The sequence below is a fragment of the Salvelinus sp. IW2-2015 genome, linkage group LG4q.2 (assembly GCF_002910315.2).
Source record: "Salvelinus sp. IW2-2015 linkage group LG4q.2, ASM291031v2, whole genome shotgun sequence".
NCBI lineage: Eukaryota > Metazoa > Chordata > Actinopteri > Salmoniformes > Salmonidae > Salvelinus > Salvelinus sp. IW2-2015.
Genome location: NC_036843.1, coordinates 10,251,602 through 10,273,597, shown reverse-complemented (window position 1 = coordinate 10,273,597; position 21,996 = coordinate 10,251,602). Strand labels below are relative to the sequence as shown.

The 21,996-nt window shown below is 42.8% G+C and overlaps 1 protein-coding gene across 2 annotated transcripts in view; it reads left to right on the top strand.

Annotated features, from left to right (window-relative positions):
- The first annotated feature begins 4,899 nt into the window (after positions 1-4,899).
- LOC111963267 (G patch domain-containing protein 2-like) overlaps positions 4,900-21,996 on the top strand; it is a 28,252-nt gene continuing 11,155 nt past the window's right edge. Inside the window, exons 1-6 of one of the 2 annotated variants that reach the window (XM_023986597.2) lie at positions 4,900-5,696; positions 12,613-12,674; positions 15,386-15,550; positions 15,844-15,923; positions 16,049-16,144; positions 16,244-16,335. In XM_023986597.2, coding sequence (XP_023842365.1) covers positions 4,930-5,696; positions 12,613-12,674; positions 15,386-15,550; positions 15,844-15,923; positions 16,049-16,144; positions 16,244-16,335 — 1,262 coding nt within the window. In that variant the 5' untranslated portion in view covers positions 4,900-4,929. The remainder of the gene's footprint in view (positions 5,697-12,612; positions 12,675-15,385; positions 15,551-15,843; positions 15,924-16,048; positions 16,145-16,243; positions 16,336-21,996) is intronic. The other variant, XM_023986595.2, reaches the window with a different exon arrangement.

Sequence of the window (21,996 nt, the reverse complement as noted above, 5' to 3'; positions counted from 1 at the left end):
GGCCCGCCCCTCTGCCAAATTGACATGTCAACCCTGCCTTCATTGGGACAAGCTGACATCACTAACTGTAGGAAACAACACAACTGGAACAATGTGCTACAATAAGGTCTCCAGGTACAGAGACACAACAAACCCACTCACCACTGTTTAATTTCCTTGACAACAAAAACAATGCTCCTGAGGTCTGTGTTGTTAATAATGTGGCCATCTGGGGGCAGAAAAACAGAATCCTTTGAATCCTAATGAGAGATATTTATTGGCTTTTGTCATGTTGTTTATGTTGGTGTTTCTTGTCTTACAGTGGTTGTTGTAGCTAGCAGTGACTGGATCAACAATAACGGTCAACAATGTTTCCTTTATTTTGAAGGAATGGGAAACATCAGGATGTATTTCTTTGATGAAAATGGTTCTGACCTTGTCAATGAAATCAGGGGCCTTCAAGCCCTGAATGTGACCAAAACAAACAATGATATGATTGTGGGAAACATTGGTATCAAGGGCCCCATTTTATATCAAATCAGTGAGTTGTGTTGAGCGGCCACAGGATGCTCCAATACAAAGCTGCAGAGAAAATAATGAAAAAACGTAGCATGCAACTCATTTGTTACTGTGTAAAAGTTTCACAAGGTCGTTTTGAGAGCCATGTTAACCCAACACCTGAATACAGATTTGTTTCCTTGTTCTACAAGTCACGGAGCCCCAGGTCCTTAAGCGATCATTATTACCATACAAATAGACAGATCTATTTAACAACCCTCTTTTTATCACATAACACTTATTCTTTAGTGTTGCTCCTTGAAAGGCATTGAAATGAGGCTCCCCTTTTTGCAGCGGAGCGTCTATGGGTTGATAAAGGCTCAGAGCAATAGACGAAGCAAGGCTGACATCTTCTTAAGAGATGATAGGGAAGCCAAATCAAATAGGATGGAGCAGTCACTCTTTTCACAGATAGGTAGCTCATTTCTGCTGGCTGGGAGTTTGCTTCCCTAGTGACGCTCTGCCTGGGAAAGATAGCTCACTCGGACTCCATTAATTATTTCATTCCCTGTCCCTCTTTTTACAATTTAAGCTATTTCTTTTTGGCTTTAATGAGTTATGTATTTTTCCATTTTTGATGAGGATCTTGGAATTTAGATTTTTTTTGGGGGGGTGACAAAATTCTTAATCACATTCCTTTTTCATTTATGTGAAAGAGGCAAAAATCAATTATTTTTATTAGACAAAGCAGAATGCAAATGAATGGAATGGGTTGCATTAAGAAACAAAGGATCCGGAGAGGCCCTGATAAGTGTTATTCTTGCCCCCTGAGGTAAAGCGTGTGTCCTGGGTTATTAAACACTTTGCAAACAGTTTCCCTCTCATCCAGGCAGCAAAATAAGAATTATAGCACCACCAAACAATGGTCAAAAAAGTAATGGTAATAATTTCAGCTATACTGTTTTATAAATTCTTTTCAAAGGGATTTGTCAAGAATGTGTGGGATATGATAGCAAGTGCTTTTCGGGAAGCGCCAAGCCGGACATCCTGTAGAGTTGTGCATGCCAGATGCAACAGCAAGTGCTACAGCATAAGGATGCCTAGGCCGTGCTAGAATAGCTGTCTGAAGATGGCCTTTTTTACAATCTCCATTGGTCATCACAGTCATATTTAACATGTGATGCAAGTTTCTTGCATGTCTGTTCAGGCTTTTGTTGGCCTGACATTCAAAGACCCATATGCCCTTTCCTGTGGAGGGGAGAGTCTCCTCTGTGGCAGAGTTGCCCCAAGTTTTCTTACAGACTATTTACTTCTCAACTTAATCAAGCATGCACAACTCTACAGGATTTCCGGCTTGGCGCTTCTTGAAAAGCACTTTGCTATCATATCCCACACATTCTTGACAAATCCCTTTGAAAATTATCTAGAAAAATTTACTTCTCTTGCAGAAGGCTCATTGAAAAGAAGACTTACATGACAGATAAAAAAAACTTTATCACCAGTGAAAGGCTAGACAATGTACGTTGAGAAATTGGGAAGATGGGAGAAACAATGAATATTAAGTGCCTTAGAATCTAAAGCTGTCCTGCCGACTAAATTGAAACTGTATATCCTGAGGGGGCAAGGTTTCCAAATTGCTAATTACCGCCTCTGAAAGGGGGCTGTTTCTGATATGTTTGCTTGTGAAAGGCTGGCATTTAATGAAGCAGTGGCTGAGTTTTTTTTATTCCCCCTCTCTGGCTTTCAGGCCTCTCCCCAGACTGCCTCCCAGGCCAGAACAATGGCGGGCCCTGGAGCCCAGCTCTCCCACAGGCCCGGTGAGAGGAGGCCGGGGGCTGGGTACTGAGGGAGCCGCTCAGCATGCTGACATATGGAGAGGACCGATAAGGTGGCAGCGGCACAGAGAGGCCCTTTCCCATGGGCCCAACGGGAAATGTGCAGTTATTAAGAGTAAGATGAGAGAGATTAAATGGCTTTTGTGCTAATTTTCTCAGAGAATTAAATGTTTTATTTTACTTAGCCTGGCTTCATTTGAGAGTTGAAAGGAGTGGTAAATGACTTTTCATTCAGCCACACGTTCGCTTTGAAGAAAACTTCCATTATTGGCACTTGTCAGACATTGTCTAAAAACACTTATTTCTATTGTTTTAAAAAGTATGCACGTATCTAATACATTTAGAATTGGTCTTTCTCAACACACAAGGAACAATGTCACTTTGAGGGAACTATTCTGCAAACCACTAGGAATACTTTTTTCATACTAGCTGTATTATAGGCCCATCTATTGCCTGCCTGGTCAAGAAAACAGTTTACCTGACATGATGTACTGTTATATTGCCCTCTGGGAAGTTTCCTTTAAAAAATACAAAATAAAGATATTCATTCTATTCCCTTGTTGTATGATGTCTATAACTAGACTCTGGTAGCCTATGTGCTTCAAGCCCCCATGCATTACATTTACATGCAGTCTTTGTAATAAATGTTTTAAGTCATCACGGTATGTCTAATAAATCTATGTGTGTGTGTGTATTTAATGAAACTAACTCCAAAATATATTTGTTATCATTTATTTCCCTGAGCCTCCATTGGCCCTTGAAATGCTCAGTCTGATTGTATGGGTGTTAGGAAGCACATTTGATGATATTTACATATCTTCTGAATGGCTGATAGGATGGTCAAGAGCCCACCCCCTTACCCAGATGAACAGTCATTGGTCTAATATATAATCAGATCACTTTGTGACACCATGATGTGGCTAAAAGTTCCATCCCATCTGAACAGGCTGAAATTCCAGGCATTTTTTTCAAACAGCTCCGACACAAAAAGGGCATTATCACCATTTTCACAATTTCAGTGTTATTTAGACCTCTTAATGTGAAAGATCACGTTTTTAACTGCACTGTCCCTTTAAGCATAGTGCAGAGAGCTCAACTAAGGTAGATTTTTTTTATGGGTGGGATAAAGATCCTATCTGGGTTGTGGGATCCTTGGGACCTTATCGTTTAAAATGTTAACTTCAATGGGATAGAGACGTCCCAAGGATCCCAGATAGCGCTAGCCGTGGTACACTCAACTCCGTTATATCGAGGCAGAGTTTAGTATTGATAACTAGTCGCGCGATTTGCTAGCAACATGAGTCGATACTTGTAAAATTTAAATTTAAAAAATGCATAACTGCCCTGTACAACTGCGGTCCTCCCGCGATTTGCTTAAGTTTATACTTTTAAGGAATACAGCCACCGATGTTTTCCTCATGTTTTCCTCACAAATGAGGAAAACATTGGTGGCTGTTTCCGATAAAAGTGTTTTTTTAAAGTATGAATTTCAGCACCGCAGTTGTCAATACTCAACTCCGCCTTGATTTAGAGAGCACAGACCGAAAAAAGACAGCGGGGCGGAAATTACTTCATTCGTTTGGCAGCGGGGCGGAAGTACGTCTCGTGTTTACAGCTGTGAAAACAAAACAAGCAGGAACTGCAGAATGGTGAGTGGAAACAACAGCATCATAACATAATGATATCATTTCTTTAAGAAACGGAGCGTGTTATTTCAGACATCTTTCTCATTTTAAATGGAGTAACAACAATTGTGTCACAATACTGTTTTAAGTGATACTGTAGTAAGGTTTCATAACAGTAATGTTTTGGTTTGTTCTTTTCTCAGCACATTTATTCGCTCCCCAGGATATTAACTAATTATCGTGGCCATCTTCAGAATAATAGAATCAAATCAACATTGAAGAACGATTATGATCTTTCGAGTCTGCCGAAGTGGTGAAGTCTATACACAATTGATATTACATAATAGTTTTCTTCCCCTGTCCAATTGGTCATATTCAGTCCTGATTATAGCCTAATGGTCAAATGATCTCTTTTACTCTGTCTTCATGTTCTATTCAAAAGTGTTTCAGTAGTAGCAGTGCTGTAATAATTAATTAGTTGTGAGTAGATTCATTCTGTAGGCTATGCAGTCACTGCTGTTACTATGCCTGGGTAGTGGATCGAGGAACGCTGTAGGTTGCCTGACAGAAAACAAACTGCACTAGAAGAGAAAATTATAGTTATTACTTTTTTTAAACTGAAAAAAATCATAGGTTCCACTTTAAACGATCAGTAAGCATTTTATAGAAAACCTAAGCAAATGTTTTTGAGATACTTGTGGCAAAGTGCCAGATGCCAGACCTGCAAGTTTGTTTTATATAAATAAATTGTAAAGCATCTACCTTGGCCCTATGAAGGGTTTGTGAAGGCTGTATTAAGACTAACACAATTGTTGTTAATTGAAAATGGGTCCAAATCATTGTTCAATTAGTTGAACAAACATCTTCACAGTCATGTACATTATGCTTTAACAGTAGGAGTGTTGTAGTTGACACCAGCAGCAGCATACACTGTCCTCTTATCCTAGACGCACCATAAGCTAGTGTCAATTTATACCATACTCATTCTATTCATGTGCCAATCACATCTACAGTATACTGGAGCTGTACTGCTCCAGATTACCAGTATTCCTCTCCCCCTGTCCCCCAGCAGCATGATGGATGAGCTGGTGCACGACCTGGTGTCAGCCCTGGAGCAGACCTCAGAGCAGACCAAGCTAGAGGAGCTCTGGGAGGAGATGGTTCTGAGTCCTCTGCAACAGCGCAGGCAGATCCGACGGCGCCGGGGACGTAAACGCCGCTGTGACTCCTCCCTCCACCCCTTGGAGCACAGCCGTTGCCTCAGTGAGGCCTCCGAGTCCAGCCTGGACGAAGCAGCCAAGGACTGCCGGGAGAATGCTGCCCCGGCCCCCTCCGCCGCCAACTACAGTGACTCAGACGACATGGTAATGGCCAAGCGCTGGCCCTCCTGCTCCAGCAACAGCTACGCCATCAAGACCAAGCAGCACTCCTGGCCTGAGTCAGACTCCTTCACAGAGAACACCCCGGGACGGCCACTCAGGAGGAGGCGGAAGGTCAAACGCATGACCTCTGATGTGACGGTCAGCCTGCAGCAGAAGTTGACGGTGTCAGGGGTGGATGGCGAGCGGGGGGGAAACCACAGGTCATCCAAAAAGCAGCGTCTGTCCAGGCTGAAGAAGGGCGCTGGAGGCTGGGTGGGAGTGGACAGGGAGGCTGATGGAGTGGGCCTCAGGGCAGAGGAGTGCTGGAAGGATAAGATCCCATTGGTCCTGGAGGCCAAGGAGCAACGAGAGGCTTCTGATGAGAATATGTCTGAAGGGTAATGTTCTAAACATCAATTTAATTTTTGTGTGAGAAAATATCAAGTTGGGCAGGACAATAATATAACATCTGAAAGGATATAATATTTTCGGATATTATTTTTTTTACGTTAAGTGTTTTCATTTGGCATTTCCTAAATATTACATAATATTTGCAACATTTGCAATATTTACAATATAGCTTACAATTGTAAAATATGTTATTGCTGGCCTTTGTTGACACAGACCTAGTCAAACTACAAATCACCCCTAAATATCACGTTCCATTTACCCTTTGGGTGGTGAAGTTACTGAGGCAGTTTGGCCCGTAATATAAACGTCATGGGCATAACTACTATCTGACAGAGGCAATTAAACACAGCGGCATTTAAAATGATCTATACTGCCTGTCTTCATCTAGTTGTCAATATTCAATGTGGCCCCATCTAAAACAAAAAGTGCATCACATTGATGCTTCTGCACCTTCAAGTATTGAATTGACATAAAAAATGAATGATATTCCCTTCTCCTGCTCATCTGCTCTCTCTCTGAGGTGATAAGTGGGGAGGGATCTCTGATACTGTGGCCGCAAGGCATCACTCATCTCATTACTTTGCTGGGAGAAATTGTCACAAGTAAATAAGTCGCTTGGTGAGGTATTGATTCGTTTCAAAATAAATGTCTATCTTATTCTTAATATTTGAAGCTATGTCTGTCCTGAGTTCAACTGAGTGCATTGCAATGTGTGCATAAAAAAAAAAAAAAATCTAAATTAGATATACTACTGTGACTGCCTATAAGTGACATTGGAACCAATCAATTACCATGCTGTCATATTAATTACAATAATGGGTTTACTAAATAGGCTTATTCAGTCCTGCCTGGACACTTTAGGGCTGAGCCAGTTTGACATAAAAATTCACAGTGAATAATCTAACCTAACCTCTGCTATCCTCAACGGAGTGGAAATCATCAGTGTCTGTATACTACACTAGTAAGAAAATAGAAAGTTGGACCATGGAGGAATAGGCTAGTTCCATAGACGTCCCCAAAAAGTGCATAGTGCTGCCTGTGTGTAAAGCTGTTTGGTCTCTTCTCCCCAATGTCCCTCCCACTGCTTGACACCTGCCTCCACTGGTTATTCCCCTTGATGATCTCATTATCTGTTGGCCCAATACAAAAAACATGGAGAAGAAGTCTGTGGTAACCAATAATAGGGAGACAGAGGGCTTTACATCTTCTGGTTTAATTTGTCCTGACCTCCCTGGCCCCTCAACGGTACTTGTTTTCTTACTTTATGGAAAAATCAATAGCCGTTCTGACAGAAAACAGCTCGGGAGAAGAAATAAATGGGAACACCGTGGCACGCTGTCAATCATTTCTCACTTACACAACAGAAGGCTGCTGATTGCTGCTCAGTAGACTGCCGCTCTGTACTGAGGACTAAACAATCTCTGGGTTAAGTCCTGCTGGAGTCCAAGGAAATGGGAAAATGGTAGCAAGTGATGGGGGGTTGACAGTGGTACAACAGCCATATTTAGACACCAGGAAAAGCTATGCTCCATCCATCTGATATTTTAGACTTCAGTTACTTCTTAAAATGTATTTGAACCCTTTTAGGTTTCAGTAGTCTCTCTCTGTTCGTTCCATTAACCTCTTCATATTCTGTATTTGATCTCTTAAACGTCCTTTGCCTTAAGGTCACAGCTCATGCAGTATATGCACAGACCAGAGCCTGCCTTTAGCCGCCCAAGTGCATTGGGAGCAGATGTTGGCAACTCCAGCTGGGCTCCACATCCTTGATTAGAGCAGCGTTGGCCTGCTGGCAGGATGGCCACCTGGTGCCCAGTCTGGCCCAGAGAGCAGGCCTCACCTGTGGGTGGAGGCAAACAGGGACATGGCCTCTGTCTACAGCTGTGGTGTTGGTACTGTTGGTGGTGTGTTCAACATGGACAACCTTTCCACCGGAAAGCACAAACCATTGTGTGTGCATTTGTCACACTCCACACATTCACTTTCTAATTTGGATTTTTTGAAAACTCTACGAAGAGTTTTGGTTTAGAGCTGTATTCCATTTGCTGAAGTTCATTTTCATAAATCTCTGTGACTAATCCAATTACAGGAGCTCAGGGAGGGTGGGATAACCTTATATTCAAGACGCCCATGGAAGAGGGCATGGATTTGGATTGGGGCGGCTTGTTTGAAGAGCCAACAGAGCCATTGTTATCTGTGCTTTGCCCCCCTCTGTCTCCGTCCCCCCTCTGCTGAATTAGCCCAGGCTCAATAAATGGCGGCCGACCCGTAATCTCTGCGCAAACTGGTCTGCCTCTCCCAGGAGCCAGGGATTATATCCTAATGATTAGTCCTAATCTGGATACTGTGTTTTTGCTTCACCTCACTGGCTTGTCTGCAGACAATGGGGCCGTGTGGGGAAATGATTAGTTCAACCAGAAATGACAGAGGTTTGTCAGAAGGGAGCTTTTATTCCACACTGGAATGCAGTTGTCGTGTCTTAGAACACGTAACTGTCCTTGTCTTAATTGAGTGCCACCATGGTTGAAGGGAACGTCAGTGTGAAGGCTTATTTAGTGATATGGAGCCTGATGCAAAGTACGTGATAGTATTTCTCTGGGAAGAAATGGGAGGCGTGTGTTTTGATTGATTGGCTACCCAAACTCCTTGATCTGGCCAAATGCTACACCACACCCACAGACGTTAGTTTCTTCTCCGCAATGAGTCTAGATTTGAGTACCTATCCAACGATTTCTAGAACGCAAACACATTCTAACCATTCTGATTAGTCCCATAAACTGATGGGTTGGGCCAGTCAGAACACACGTGGGTAAAGCTGCATTTAGAAATTGGCTTTGATACTCTGATTGGTTAGAGATGATCACTGATGACTTTGTTTTGTACAACACCCTTTATTTTGACGTCACCACAAACGACTTCAATGATGGCAATCTCAGACTGAGCAGTGGAAGAAAACAAGTTTGAGTCATCAGGCAAGTGTTTTGATGAGCTTTACCTGTAATTGATACTAACACAGGAATGATCCTTGTTCTTGCAAGTGCATTTGAAACAGGCTAAGTTTGACTAAAAGGTCTGTCAACTTTTCCTGACAAAGGTCATGGGAGGAGATGAAAGAGAGAGGTGTTTCTACTGGTCCCAAGAAAAATGGCAGCCTCAATTATTCATGGAATTAATTAGGCAGTACTTAATGGAAACGGTTTCACATTGGCTCAGGGCTGCTCCCAGCGACATCACATTACACCTTTAATACGGATAAATAGTTAATGTGTGGCTCTAATTAATTGTTTATACCTGTGATCTTTTTCAAACTTTTCTCTAAATCCCCCTATAGGAAGCAAACACATTTTTTAACTCAGAAATGGAAGAAACTGTTGTACCGCTGCCATCTGTGAGCCATAACTTATTTTTGATAAGGGTGCATATTTCTAAATGTTCCTCTATTATAGAGAAAGATAATTATTGTGCATGTGTAACCTGTACTCAAAATATTCTCCTTAAGACCATTTGGAAAGTATTCAGACCCCTTGACTTTTTCCACATTTTGTTATGTTACAGCCTTATTCTAAAATGGATTCAATCGTTTTTTCCCCCGCAAAGAAAAAAGTTGACATTTTTGCAAATTTATTTAAAATATAAAAACTGAAATATCACATTTACATAAGTATTCAGACCCTTTACTCAGTACTTTGTTGAAGCACTTTGGCAGCAATTACTGCCTCGAGTCTTCTTGGGTATGACTCTACAAGCTTGGCACACCTGTATTTGGGGTTTCTTCTATTCTTCTCTGCAGTTCCTCTCAAGCTCTGTCAGGTTGGATGGGGAGTGTCGCTGCACATCTATATTCAGGTCTCTCCAGAGATGTTTGATCGGGGTCAAGTCAGGGGTCTGGCTAGTCAACTCAAGGATATTCAGAGACTTGTCCCGAAGCCACTCCTGCGTTGTCTTGGCTGTGTGCTTAGGGTCATTGTCCTGTTGGAAGGTAAACCTTTGCCCCAGTCTGAGGTCCTGAGCGCTCTGGAGCAGGTTTTCATCAAGTATCTCTCTGTACTTTGCTCCGTGCATCTTTCCCTCGATCCTGACTAGTCTCCCAGTCCCTGCCGCTGAAAAACATCCCCACAGCATGATGCTGCTACCACCATGATTCATCGTAAGGATAGTGCCAAAGGACGTGACGCTTGTGTGGTGCCAGGACAACAAACATCACCAACAAACTAACATGGGCCAAGCACACCAAGACATTCGTGAAGCGGGCACGACAAAACCTATTCCCCCTCAGGAGACTGAAAAGATTTGGCATGGGTCCTCAGATCCTCAAAAGGTTCTACAGCTGCACCATCGAGAGCATCCTGACTGGTTGCATGACTGCATGGTATGGTAACTGCTCGGCCTCCAACCGCAACTCCTACATGTACATACTACCTCAACTAACCGGTGCCCCCGCACATCGACTCTGTACCGGCACCCCACTGTATATATATATATATTTTTTTTTTACTGCTGCTCTTTAATTACTTGTATCTCTTATTCTTATCCATATTTTTTGGAAACTGCACTGTTGGTTAGGGGCTCGTAAGTAAGCATTAACTGTAAGGTCTACTACACCTGTTGTATTCGGTGCATGTGACTAATAAAATTTGATTTGGTTTCAGACCAGAGAATGTTGTTTCTCATGGTTTGAGAGTATTTAGGTGCCTTTTGCTAAACTCCAAGTGGGCTGTCATGTGCCTTTTACTGAGGAGTACCTTCCATCTGGCCACTCTACCATAAAGGCCTGATTGGTGGAGGGCTGCAGAGATGGTTGTCCTTCTGGAAGGTTCTCCAATCTCCACAGAGGAACTCTGGAGCTGTGTCAGAGTTACCATCGGGTTCTTGTTCACCTTCCTGATCATGGTCCCTCTCCCCCGATTGCTCAGTTTGGTCGGGTGACCAGCCCTAGGAAGACACTTGGTGGTTCCAAATTTCTTCCATTTAAGAATGATGGAGGCCACTGTATTCTTGGGGACCTTCAATGCTGCAGACATTTTTTGGTACCCCCCCTTCCCCAGATCTGTGCCTCGACACAATCCTGTCACGGAGCTCTATGGACAATTCCTTCGATCTCATGGTTTGGTTTTTGCTCTGACATGCACTGTCCATGGTTGTAAAAACATCTGATGGATGATCAATGGAAACAATTCTGTGCTCAATTTTGAGTCTCATAGCAAAGGATCTGAATATTTATGTAAATAAGGTATTTCTGTTTTTTATTTTTAATAAATTTGCCTGTTTTCGCTTTGACATTATGATTGATGAGGGGAATAAAAAAAAACATTTTAGAATAAGGCTGTAACTTAACAAAATGTGGAAAAAGGGAAGGGGTTTGAATATTTTCTGAATGCACTGTATATAATAGCGAGACAGAGACAGATAACTGAAAGGGCTATAGGATGAGTAACAATCGTCCTGAAAGGGCTATTAGTGTTTATTATAGGGGCTGCTGCCTATAGCCAGGAGGATGCATGGTGAGGAGATATGCCCTCTACTGCTGTGGAACAGAGAGCCCTGCTCCAGATGCTCAGCCGTGTGTCCAGAGGTGGAGGACAGCTGAGTAGAGGCCTGGGGAACCAGGGTCTGGGGGTGGGGAGGGAGGGATGATCCTGGAGTTCTTGGCTAGGCCAGACGTCTTCCACATTCCCTGGAGAGGCCTGGTCCCTCTCACATCTGCTTCTTGGGTGTGTGAAGTGAGATGGTGCTGGACCATCTGGCAGCAGCCTCGTCTGAGCCTGCCGTCACCGCCACTCCTGTGCAATATGGCAAAGAACCATATCAGCGTGTATCTGACCCCGCCAGTCTCTCTCCCTCGTCAACAAGGTCAACGCTGATCACCACAAAGCAAAATGCAACGCAAACAAGACCCTCAGACTTCCTCTGACCCAATGGACAAATGGCCTCAAAGGACTGAGCATGGATGATTGTGTTACAGTTGCTACTTGGCATGCTGTGAGAGAATTTAAGACAAAATCAGTGACCATCCATGGCAGTTTGAATGTAATAATCAAAAAAAGTGATACACAACAAAAAACGAAATATGTACAGACATATTCATTCTTAAAATTCACAGAACACAGTTCTAAAATTTACTCCATTAATGTCCACTTCATTAAGCCAATATTTTGTTTTAATATTTTTTTGTTTTAAACAAATAGTCCTGACTCCTGTGTGACCTTGGCGGGTCTATTGAGCTCCAAGCCCAAAGTGGCAGAGGTGTGACAGAGGCAGAGAGGCCCAGGGTGGGGTATGGGCCGGGGCAGAGGGGGGTGGAGGGGTGACACGGGGACGCCTGGGGGCATGGAGAGGGCCAGCCATGGAGCAGCCTGGGCTGGACCAGCCTTCAGAGCAGATGCTGGCCAGTTGTTGTGTGGAGGCACGTCCGCGGGTCCTGCTCACAGACTGAGAAGGCAGGGGAATCTGCCGCACTCCTGTCATCCTCCAGAACGCAGCACAGATTAGATTGGAGCTGACAGCGGAGGATATTCAATTAGATTGTGCATGTCACTCAGTGGCTTCGACCAGAGTCCTTCCCCATGCCTTTGTGTTGGGGATGGGAACCAGTGGGGAGAGCGCCCCTCCTCTTTTTGTGTCATTTTATATTTATGTTGACCTCTAGCTCGGGACTGATTCATTATTTTGTTATTGAATGTTGCATGTTAACATTTTTGGAGTGAGCTTGCACGTTTTTGCTTCACATTGTTCTATTTTCAAATGCACAACCTTCTTTGACCCTAAAATGCACCAATTTTCAAATGATCCATCGCAACATATTTATTTTTCTTGTTACACATCAGTATTATCACTACAAAAAGACGGCTAAGTTTCAACATGAAATGCATACTGACAATTATATTATTCTTCCTCTGTTTGCAGTGAAACTAGCAGCATATGCAGCAGTGATCCTGGCCTCTTCACTAACGACGAGGGAAGACAAGGTATTAATGTTCAGCATAATATTTATTTCTCACTAGCTAGGTTTCCATCCAGTTGGCAACAGATTTTCATGCAGATATTGTAGAATTTGCATAAAGAAAATGTGTGCATTCTCTCAGCAGTGTGTTTTCAATAAATTGACTTATTGCAGATAAAAATGAGTGTGTAGTGACGTAGTGCTCACAAAATCTACTTTTCATGTACTGAATAAAATGTAAAGTTCAATATGTTTCCATCGCATTTTAAACTCTACCGATAGTTTTATCACAAACTGTTGCCTTAAATAGCAAATGTGCCTACTCTGGTCTCTCTAGCCAACAGCTCGCAGATGCGGTGGATGTAGGCTAGTCTACATGATGAGATTATTATGGATAAGAGCTAGAATATTTTTTTATTTGTCAAATGGCAGTCAAGCATCGATCCTCATGTCACCAGAATAAGACCGTCAATATTTATTGGAAAGGAGCATCAAGATCCCCCTGTGAAGTCCATCATAAGTTATTTAATCTGTAGCTTAATAAACTGTATTCTTTTCCGAATCGTAGTGGGAGAACCACACACCATATCATTGTGTGACTCCAAGTTTAGTTCGATATGTTGATTCATATATAAACGAAACATGTAAAAGTGTTGGTTTCATGAGCTGAAATAAAAAATCCCAGAAATGTTACATATGCACAAAAAGCTTATTTCTCTCCAATTTTGTGCACAAATTTGTTTACATCCTTGTTAGTGAGCATGTCTCCTTTGCCAAGATAATCCATCCACTTGACAGGTGTGGCATATCAAAAAGCTGATTAAACTGCATTATCATTACACAGGTGCACCTTCTGCTGGGGACAATAAAGGCCACTCTAAAATGTGTCACAACACAATGCCATAGATGTCTCATGTTTTGAGGGAGCATGCAATTGGCATGCTGACTGCAAGAATGTCCACCAGAGCTGTTGCCAAAGAATTGAATATTCATTTATCTACCGTAAGCCTACGTCGTTTTAAATATTTTTGGCAGTACGTCCAACCATCCTCACAACTGCAGACTAAGTGTAACCACGCCAGTCCAGGATCTCCATATCTGGCTTCTTCACCTGCAGGATTGTCTGAGACCAGCCACCCGGACAGCTGATGAAACTGTGGGTTTGCACAACTGAAGAATTTCTGCACAAACTGTCAGAAACCGTCCCAGGGAAGCTCATCTGCGTGTTCGTCCTCCTTACCGGGGACTTGACCTGTTTGCAGTTTGGTGTCGTAACCGACCAGTGGGCAAATACTCACCTTCGATGGCCACTGGCACGGTGGAGAAGTGTGCTCTCCGCGGATGAATCTCAGTTTCAACTGTACCGGGCAGATGTGTCATGTGGGTGAGCATTTAGCTGATGTCAACATTGTGAACAGAGTGCCCGTAGTGGTGGTGGGGTTATTGTATGGGCAGGCATAAGCTACGGCCAACGAACACAATTGTGTTTTATCTATGTCAATTTGGATGCAAAGAGATACCGCGACAAGATCCTGAGGCCCATTGTCGTGCCATTCATCTGCCGCCATCACCTCATGTTTCAGCAAGAATCTGTACACTATTCCTGGAAGCTGAACATGTCCCAGTTCTTCCATGGCCTGCATACTCACCAGACATGTCACCCATTGAGCATTTTTGGGATACTCTGGATTGACATGTACGACAGCTTGTTCCAGTTCCCGCCAATATCCAGCAACTTCGCACAGCCATTGAAGAGGAGTGGGAAAACATTCCACAGGCCACAATTAACAGCCTGATCAACTCTATGTGAAGGAGATATATAACTCAGTAAAATCTTTGAAATTGTTGCATGTTGCGTTCATATTTTTGTTCAGAGTATTTGCGCACATGTGTTTCCACCGCCATTTCCCGCATAATAGATTTTAGACACAAAAATATCCCACCATGTCGAAGGAACAAATTCTGTCAGCATTTATAAAATTACACCAAAACTTCCTGTTTCCATCACAGCTATCGTGATTTTGTTTTATACGGTATGACTTTCCTCGCATACAAACTGTGGATGAAAATGTGGTTTGTGTCATTTTCATATGTATCTGCAAATTAAATAAGATGGCAAAGATAATAATGGTGCAAAATGAAAACAAAAAGCATGTAATAAGCCTTTTAATTCTAGCATTACCTGAATGTTCAAAGGATGGAGCTATGCCTGTGCTCTTTGTAAGTGTAACAGAATGCTAAGACTAGACAGAAAGAGGTTCTGATACAATAGGCTGGTTGCCGGGCACCCAGGCGGCTCTAATAAGGCGTTGTCATGTCGTGTTAATGAGCGCTGAAGCCTCTGCTAATCTCATTAGCCGTGGTGGGGCGAGGCGGCCCCTGATTTAACAGTTGTCACTACACCTTGACTGTGAGAGGCATGCGCCCCGCTGACTGACAGGTCTGTGGAGAGAGCAGTGTCTGGGGACCAGGGTGGTCTGCTGTGTGGTGGTGGAGAGGCTGTCAACAAATAGAGAGAGGATTGATGCAGGCCAAGTAGGAAAGATGCCCTCATGCAGTCAGTACTTCATTCCATGGTTAATTGTACAGCACTAAATTATAAATTGGTGCAGCCCATCCGTGAAAATACTTTTGTATCATTGTTTAAATGTCATGCAGAATCATATTGAGCGGTTATGGAATTGCCCAATGTATACATTGCGACTAACAGTGTTGAATTTCCTGCCTGTGCTGTAGGTGATGATGAGCAGAGTGACTGGTTCTTTGAGGGGGAGTGTGGAGCGGGGGGGATGGGCATTCCCAGCCTGCTGCCCAGCTGGGACCCAGATTCTCCTCCTGTCCTCGAAGTACCAGACTCAGCTCCACCCACCTTCCTACAGCCTGCACGGCCCACTCAGAGAGGTGATGAGCTAATCAAAATACTATACATAAAAATACATATTTAACCTTTATCTAGGCAAGTCAGTTAAGAACAAATTCTTATTTACAATGACGGCCTACCCCGGCCAAACCCGGACGACGCAGGGCCAATTGTGCGCCACCCTATGGGACTGTAGTGATGCCTCTTGCACTGAGATGCAGTGCCTTAGACCGCTACGCCACTCGGGAGCCCATTTACATTGTGAAATAACAGAAAACAACAGAAATGTCACTCTCCAGTTCTGATTGAGTAACAGTGTGGTTTCGTGTTGCAGGTTACCATGCCCGTCTGAACCGGTTGCCTGGCGTGGCTGCCCGCTGCATCAGGAAAGGCCGGAGGAGGCTTCCCAGCAAGGTGAGGGCAGAGTGGCACACTAGAAACACATTCCTTGACAAACATTAATGGATGCCAGGCTTTTAATGCATGTATTTTACATGTTATGTGATATGTTCTAAAATACCACATTCTATGTGTTGCAGGACAACAGTATGTCAGTGTCTATGGAGAGAATGAAGCATTTCTCTCAGGACCCCTATCAATGGCTGCCTTCCATTGGAAAAAGAGACCGGAGCCAGGTATATTTGTGTTGAATTATTGAATAAGACATTTCAGCTCTCTAGCCCTATTTGTGATGCGTCTGGGTGAACTCCTAACATCTTGTAAATGTGTTCCAGTTCAACCCTCTGTGTCCGTTACCTGTTTATCCCATTGACATGGTGCCAGACAGCTCCCATCGGAGATGCTCCTCTTCCATCTGCAAAACCAGGTAGGGGATGCACACAGCACTCATTATTGTTGGCATGGTTAAACTCCACCTCTCCTGGGCCTATTGGAGCCATTCAGCCCATTCCATTCTGAAGCTCAATATATTGACAGACATGGTTAACTCTTAAATGAACCAGTCGCTAAACACAAGTCGTGATTTAACCAATGCATGCTACATCAAAGTTTGTACCTCAGAGACATGTTCAGTATGTGCGAGGGTGAGAACATTGACCAACTCCTCAGAGACAGGAGCTCAAAGTGTGACATCGTGACCTCCAGACTCGGGTGGGCATACAGATGACATCACATCAAGCAGCTGGGCTAACATGTTAAAGTTGTGCTTTGGTGATATTGGCGTGGGCTTTCATGGTCTTTAGAGTGAATGAGAGGAGTGGTGTCATAGAAGGTCATGTTAGGATGAGGACATGGGTAAGGCTGTAGAAAGACTTGTGTGATATTAGCCACATCCCCATCACAGCCTCCTGTGAGACTAGCTAGCACAGTCAGGTACTGTATATGGCGCAAGCTTGACCCCTGGTCTATACAACAGACAACTCCTCACTGGGATATAAGACTCCGCTGAATAATAACTGATGTATTTTTCCAAGGTTGTCTTTCTCGAACATAGAATATATTCTTGTAGAATCTTTGGTTTCCAGTGTTTCTGAAAACGCAAAAAAATATATAAATAATTGCAGAAGTTTATCTAACGAGTTTTTCTCAAAGCCTCTAGCTCCAAGTCAGCCCCTGTACTGCTGGATCTGCATGGCATGGGGATTGTTGAGGAGCTGAACAGCCCTCAGTCTGAGACTCTTCCTTGCATTGTTTCCAGTTCCACAGTGCCTATTTACAGAGCATTTTTTATTCTGTTTCAAGTTCTCTCGCTCTCTCTCCTGGGCTAGTTCAGAAAGCCCTCCACCATTTCTTGATGGGCAAAAACACGAATGCAATGAAAAGGCTAAACTTCTTAGATTTATTTTCTTAACTGGCTCTTTCTTCTCCACCTGAAAGGTTCCTTCAGATTCCAGTTTGAGGCATTGTGAATACTAATTTCTATCTATTAAAAAGCCCTCATATCCCTACCATGCTCTCATTTGAATGCCGTCTCAGGGGAAGCCTCTTAATTCCTTTATAGAGGGATTCAAGACCCTTCACTTCAAAAAGTATAAATCATACTCCCAAATGAACGAGGGAGAGAGGGGGATTGACGAGTGGTGCTTCAGATGTATCCCGTCGGACGGCACAAGCCTGAATCCATCTCCCCAAGCAGCTCAAATCCATCCTCTAGTGACTGTCCAGACTTACCCTGGACAGTCACTGGAGGTCACCCCCCTCCACAGTCACACCCCTAAACAAGTCACCCAACACATACAGTGCCTTCAAATCAAATTTTATTGGTCACATCCACATATTTAGCAAATGTTATTGCAGGTGTATTGAAATGCTTGTGTTCCTAGCTCCAACAGTGCAGTAGTATCTAACAATTCACAACAATACACAAATCTAAAAGTAAAAGAATGGAATTAAGAAATATATAAATATTAGGATGAACAATGTCGGGTGGCACTGACTAAATACAGTATATACATACAGTTGAAGTCGGAAGTTTACATACACTTAGGTTGGAGTCATTAATACTCGTTTTTCAACCCCTCCACAAATTTCTTGTTAACAAACTATAGTTTTGACAAGTCGGTTAGGACATCTACTTTGTGCATGACAAGTCATTTTTCCAACAATTGTTTACAGACAGATTATTTCACTGTATCACAATTCCAGTGGGTCAGAAGTTTACATACACTAAGTTGACTGTGCCTTTAAACAGCTTATAAAATTTCAGAAAATGTCATCATGGCTTTAGAAGCTTCTGATAGGCTAATTGACATCATCAGTCAATTGGAGGTGTACCTGTGGATGCATTTCAAGGCCGACCTTCAAACTCAGTGCTTCTTTGCTTGACATCATGGGAAATCAAAAGAAATCAGCCAAGACCTCAGAAAGAAAATTGTAGACCTCCACAAGTCTGGTTCATCCTTGGGAACAATTTCCAAACGCCTGAAGGTACCACGTTCATCTGTACAAACAATAGTACGCAAGTATAAACACCATGGGACCAGGCAGCCGTCATACTGCTCAGGAAGGAGACGCGTTCTGTTTCCTGGAGATGAACGTACTTTGGTGCGAAAAGTGCAAATCAATCCCAGAACAACAGCAAGGACCATGTCAAGGATGTCCTTGATGATCTGTTTGGCCTTCCTGAGACATCGGGTGCTGTAGGTGTCCTGGAGGGCAGGCAGTGTGCCCCCAGTAATGAGTTGGGCGGACCACACCACCCTCTGGAGACTCCTGCAGTGGCGGGCGGTGCAGTTGCCTTACCAGTCGGTGATACAGCCTCACAGGATGTTCTCAATTGTGCATCTGTAAAAGTTTCAGAGGGTCTTAGGGGCCAAACCAAATTTCTTCAGCCTCCTGAGGTTACAGAGGCACTGTTGCACCTTCACCACACTGTGTGGGTGGACCATTTCAGATTGTCAGTGATGTGTATGCTGAGGAACTTGAAGCTTTCCACCTTCTCCACTGCAGTCCCATCTATGTGGATAGGGGCGTGCTCCCTCTGCTGTTTCCCGAAGTCCACGATCAGCTCCTTCGTTTTGTTGACGTTGAGAGGATCGGTTATTTCCCTGGCCCCTCTCTGCCAGGGCCCTCACCTCCTCCCTGTAGGCTGTCTCGTCATTGTTGCCAATCAGGCCTACTACTGTTGTCGTCTGCAAACTTGATGATTGAGTTGGAGGCGTTTGTGGCCACACAGTCATGGGTGAACAGGAGTACAGGAGTGGGCTGAACACGCACCCTTGTGGGGCCCCTGTGTTGAGGATCAGCAAAGTGGAGGTGATGTTTCCTACCACTACTTTGGGGTGGCTCGTTGTTGCTCATTGCTAGAAAGCTATTTTCAAGTCTTGCCATATGTGTTCAAGCCGATTTTTAAGTCAAAAAGGTAACTTGACTGGGCCACTCAGGAACATTCACTGTCGTCTTGGCAAGCAACTCCAGTGTATATTTGGCCTTGTGTTTTAGGTCATTGTCCTGCTGAAAGATGAATTTGTCGCCCACTGTCTGTTGGAAAGAAGACCGAACCAGATTTTCCTCTAGGATTTTTTTGTATTCTGTTTCATTTTATTAGAAAATTAAATATTCTCCCTAGTCATTGCCGATGAGCAGCATACCCATAACATGATGCTGCACGACCATGCTTGAAAATATGAAGAGTGGTACCCAGTGATGTATTGTGTTGGATTTGCCCCAAACATAAAGCTTTGTATTCAGGAAAAAAAAGTTTCTCAGACAATTTTTTAATATTATGGAGTAACTACAATGTTGTTTATTCATCCTCAGTTCTCATATCACAACCATTAAACTCTGCAACTGTTTTAACATCACCATTGGCCTCATGGTGAAATCCCTGAGTGGTTTCCTTTCTCTCTGACAACTGAGTTAGGAAGGACACCTGTATCTTTGTAGTGACTGGGTGTATTGATACACCATCCAAAGCCTAATTAATACCTTCATCATGCTCAAAGGGATATTTCAATGTCTGCTTTTTTCCCAAATCGGTGCCCTTCTTTCCAAGGCATTGAAAACATTCCTCATCCTTTTGGTTGAATCTTTGCTTGAAATTCATTCTCAATTGAGGGACCTTACAATTAGCTGTATGTTGTAACGGTTTTGACTTGCAGTTATTGTTTGTAGGGGTGCCAGATAGGTTGTGCCTACCAGAGAAAATATTGATTTCTCCTTTTTGTTTGGGAGGGAATGAGTCCTGTCTGGTCCGTCAAGTCTACACCAATACGAAGACTTATGTAAAAGTCAGTATGGACATACACTTTTCATAAACCCTTAAAACATTGGAAATAACAAAAAAACTACTTATTTTGCGTGGGTTGTATTACCAACATAAATGATCACACACATAACAATATAACAAACAATGAGCTCTGGTTCCTCAAGAAAAGTCCCATACCTCTGGCCTAAAAGAGTCCAGCCCGGTAAAGGAGTTCAGTGAACTCAAGTGACTTTAGTCACGCAATGTTTGTCCGTTCATAAAAGTGTAGCGTAAACCCAGTCTCAATCATACAAAATATCAAACAACCATAAACAGTATCAAATCTCAGTAGTCTTCAACTACAACTGACGGTATAAATCACACTCAAACAAGTGAAATACCGTTTGCAAAAAAAGTTGTCAGACAATCCGCCAACAGATCTCCAGCGGAGAAAGGCCACGACAAAACTGCGGAGACCAAATGAGATGTGTAGTCCAAAGGAAGAAATGAGTGGATCCGATCCTGGTTAAACTTGAGACAAAGCACACTTTTAAATACAACAAAACAAACAGAGTAAAGAAGCTTCGGAACTGAGGGTTGAACACACCCTCATTCACACCACCATCATAACCCCCTTTTGGCTATTTAATTGGGAATTAAAGGGGAAGTGTCCTATTGGAAGGAGAAGCAGAGACGGTTCAGACAATGTGTGGGGTACAGAGATGAGGTAGTTATTCAAAAATCATGGTAACCACTATTATTGAACTCAGAATGAGTCCATGCATCTTATTATGTGATTTGTTAAGCATATTTTTACTCCTGAACTTATTTAGGCGTGCCATAAGAATGCTTATTGACTGAAAACATTTAAGCTTTAAAATGTTTTAAATAATTTTTTTTAAATATCGTCAAACAACATTCCACTTTGACATTATGGGGCATTGTGTGTAGATCATTGACACAAAATCTAAATGTAATCAATTTTAAATTCAGGTTGTAAAACAACAAAATGTGGAAAAAGTAAAGGGGTGTAAATACTTTCTGAAGGCACTGTACATGACACACGCTTACTGGTGTGTGTGCTAACATTTCATCAATATTCTTATATATGGCATCAGCATGGTACTGACAGGGTGGGGATAATAGTGCTGTGTCTCTAACACAGAGCATCGATACTCAGATTCAGAAAATGTATTAAATAACACCTTGCTCATCGCAAAGTTTACACTTCGCATAATTGGCTTCACTATATTTTCATTTATTTTGAGGAACTTATTCAAATGATCAGTTCTTATCACTGAGCTCTCATGTATATATACCCTTGAAAGAAAAGTGTTTTGGTCTGTAAGGAAAGTATAAACATTAATCTTGTATCTTGCAGAGGTTGAAATAATACTGTGTTAATAAAACCTGTCATCTCCTGTTTTGGTAGAGTTGAGGCAACCATCAGGGATTTGATAGGAAGGGCTAAAGGCTGTATAGGACTCCATGTTATTTGTCCTAGTATGGCCGTGTGAATGGGCACAGTGAACAGTAGGATTTGGATCTAATGTTTTGGGATTGTGGCCATGTTAAAATGCATAACTGCCTCCCACCTGAGCCGCCCGCACTTCGGTTATATCTATTGACTTTTTTCATTTATAAATGACATTTGCGGCGCAAGATAAATCATATTCTTACGCCACTCCTCTCCCAGTTTTAATTTTAATTGTGAGATCTCGGTGTCAGCAGTAAGTATATTGGTGTGAGTGGCCTATTGATTATTGATATGGGGCTATTGATCGGCTTCCCAGGAGACTTTAATCCTTTCTGATTCATTTGAATACCTCTATTCATCTTGAG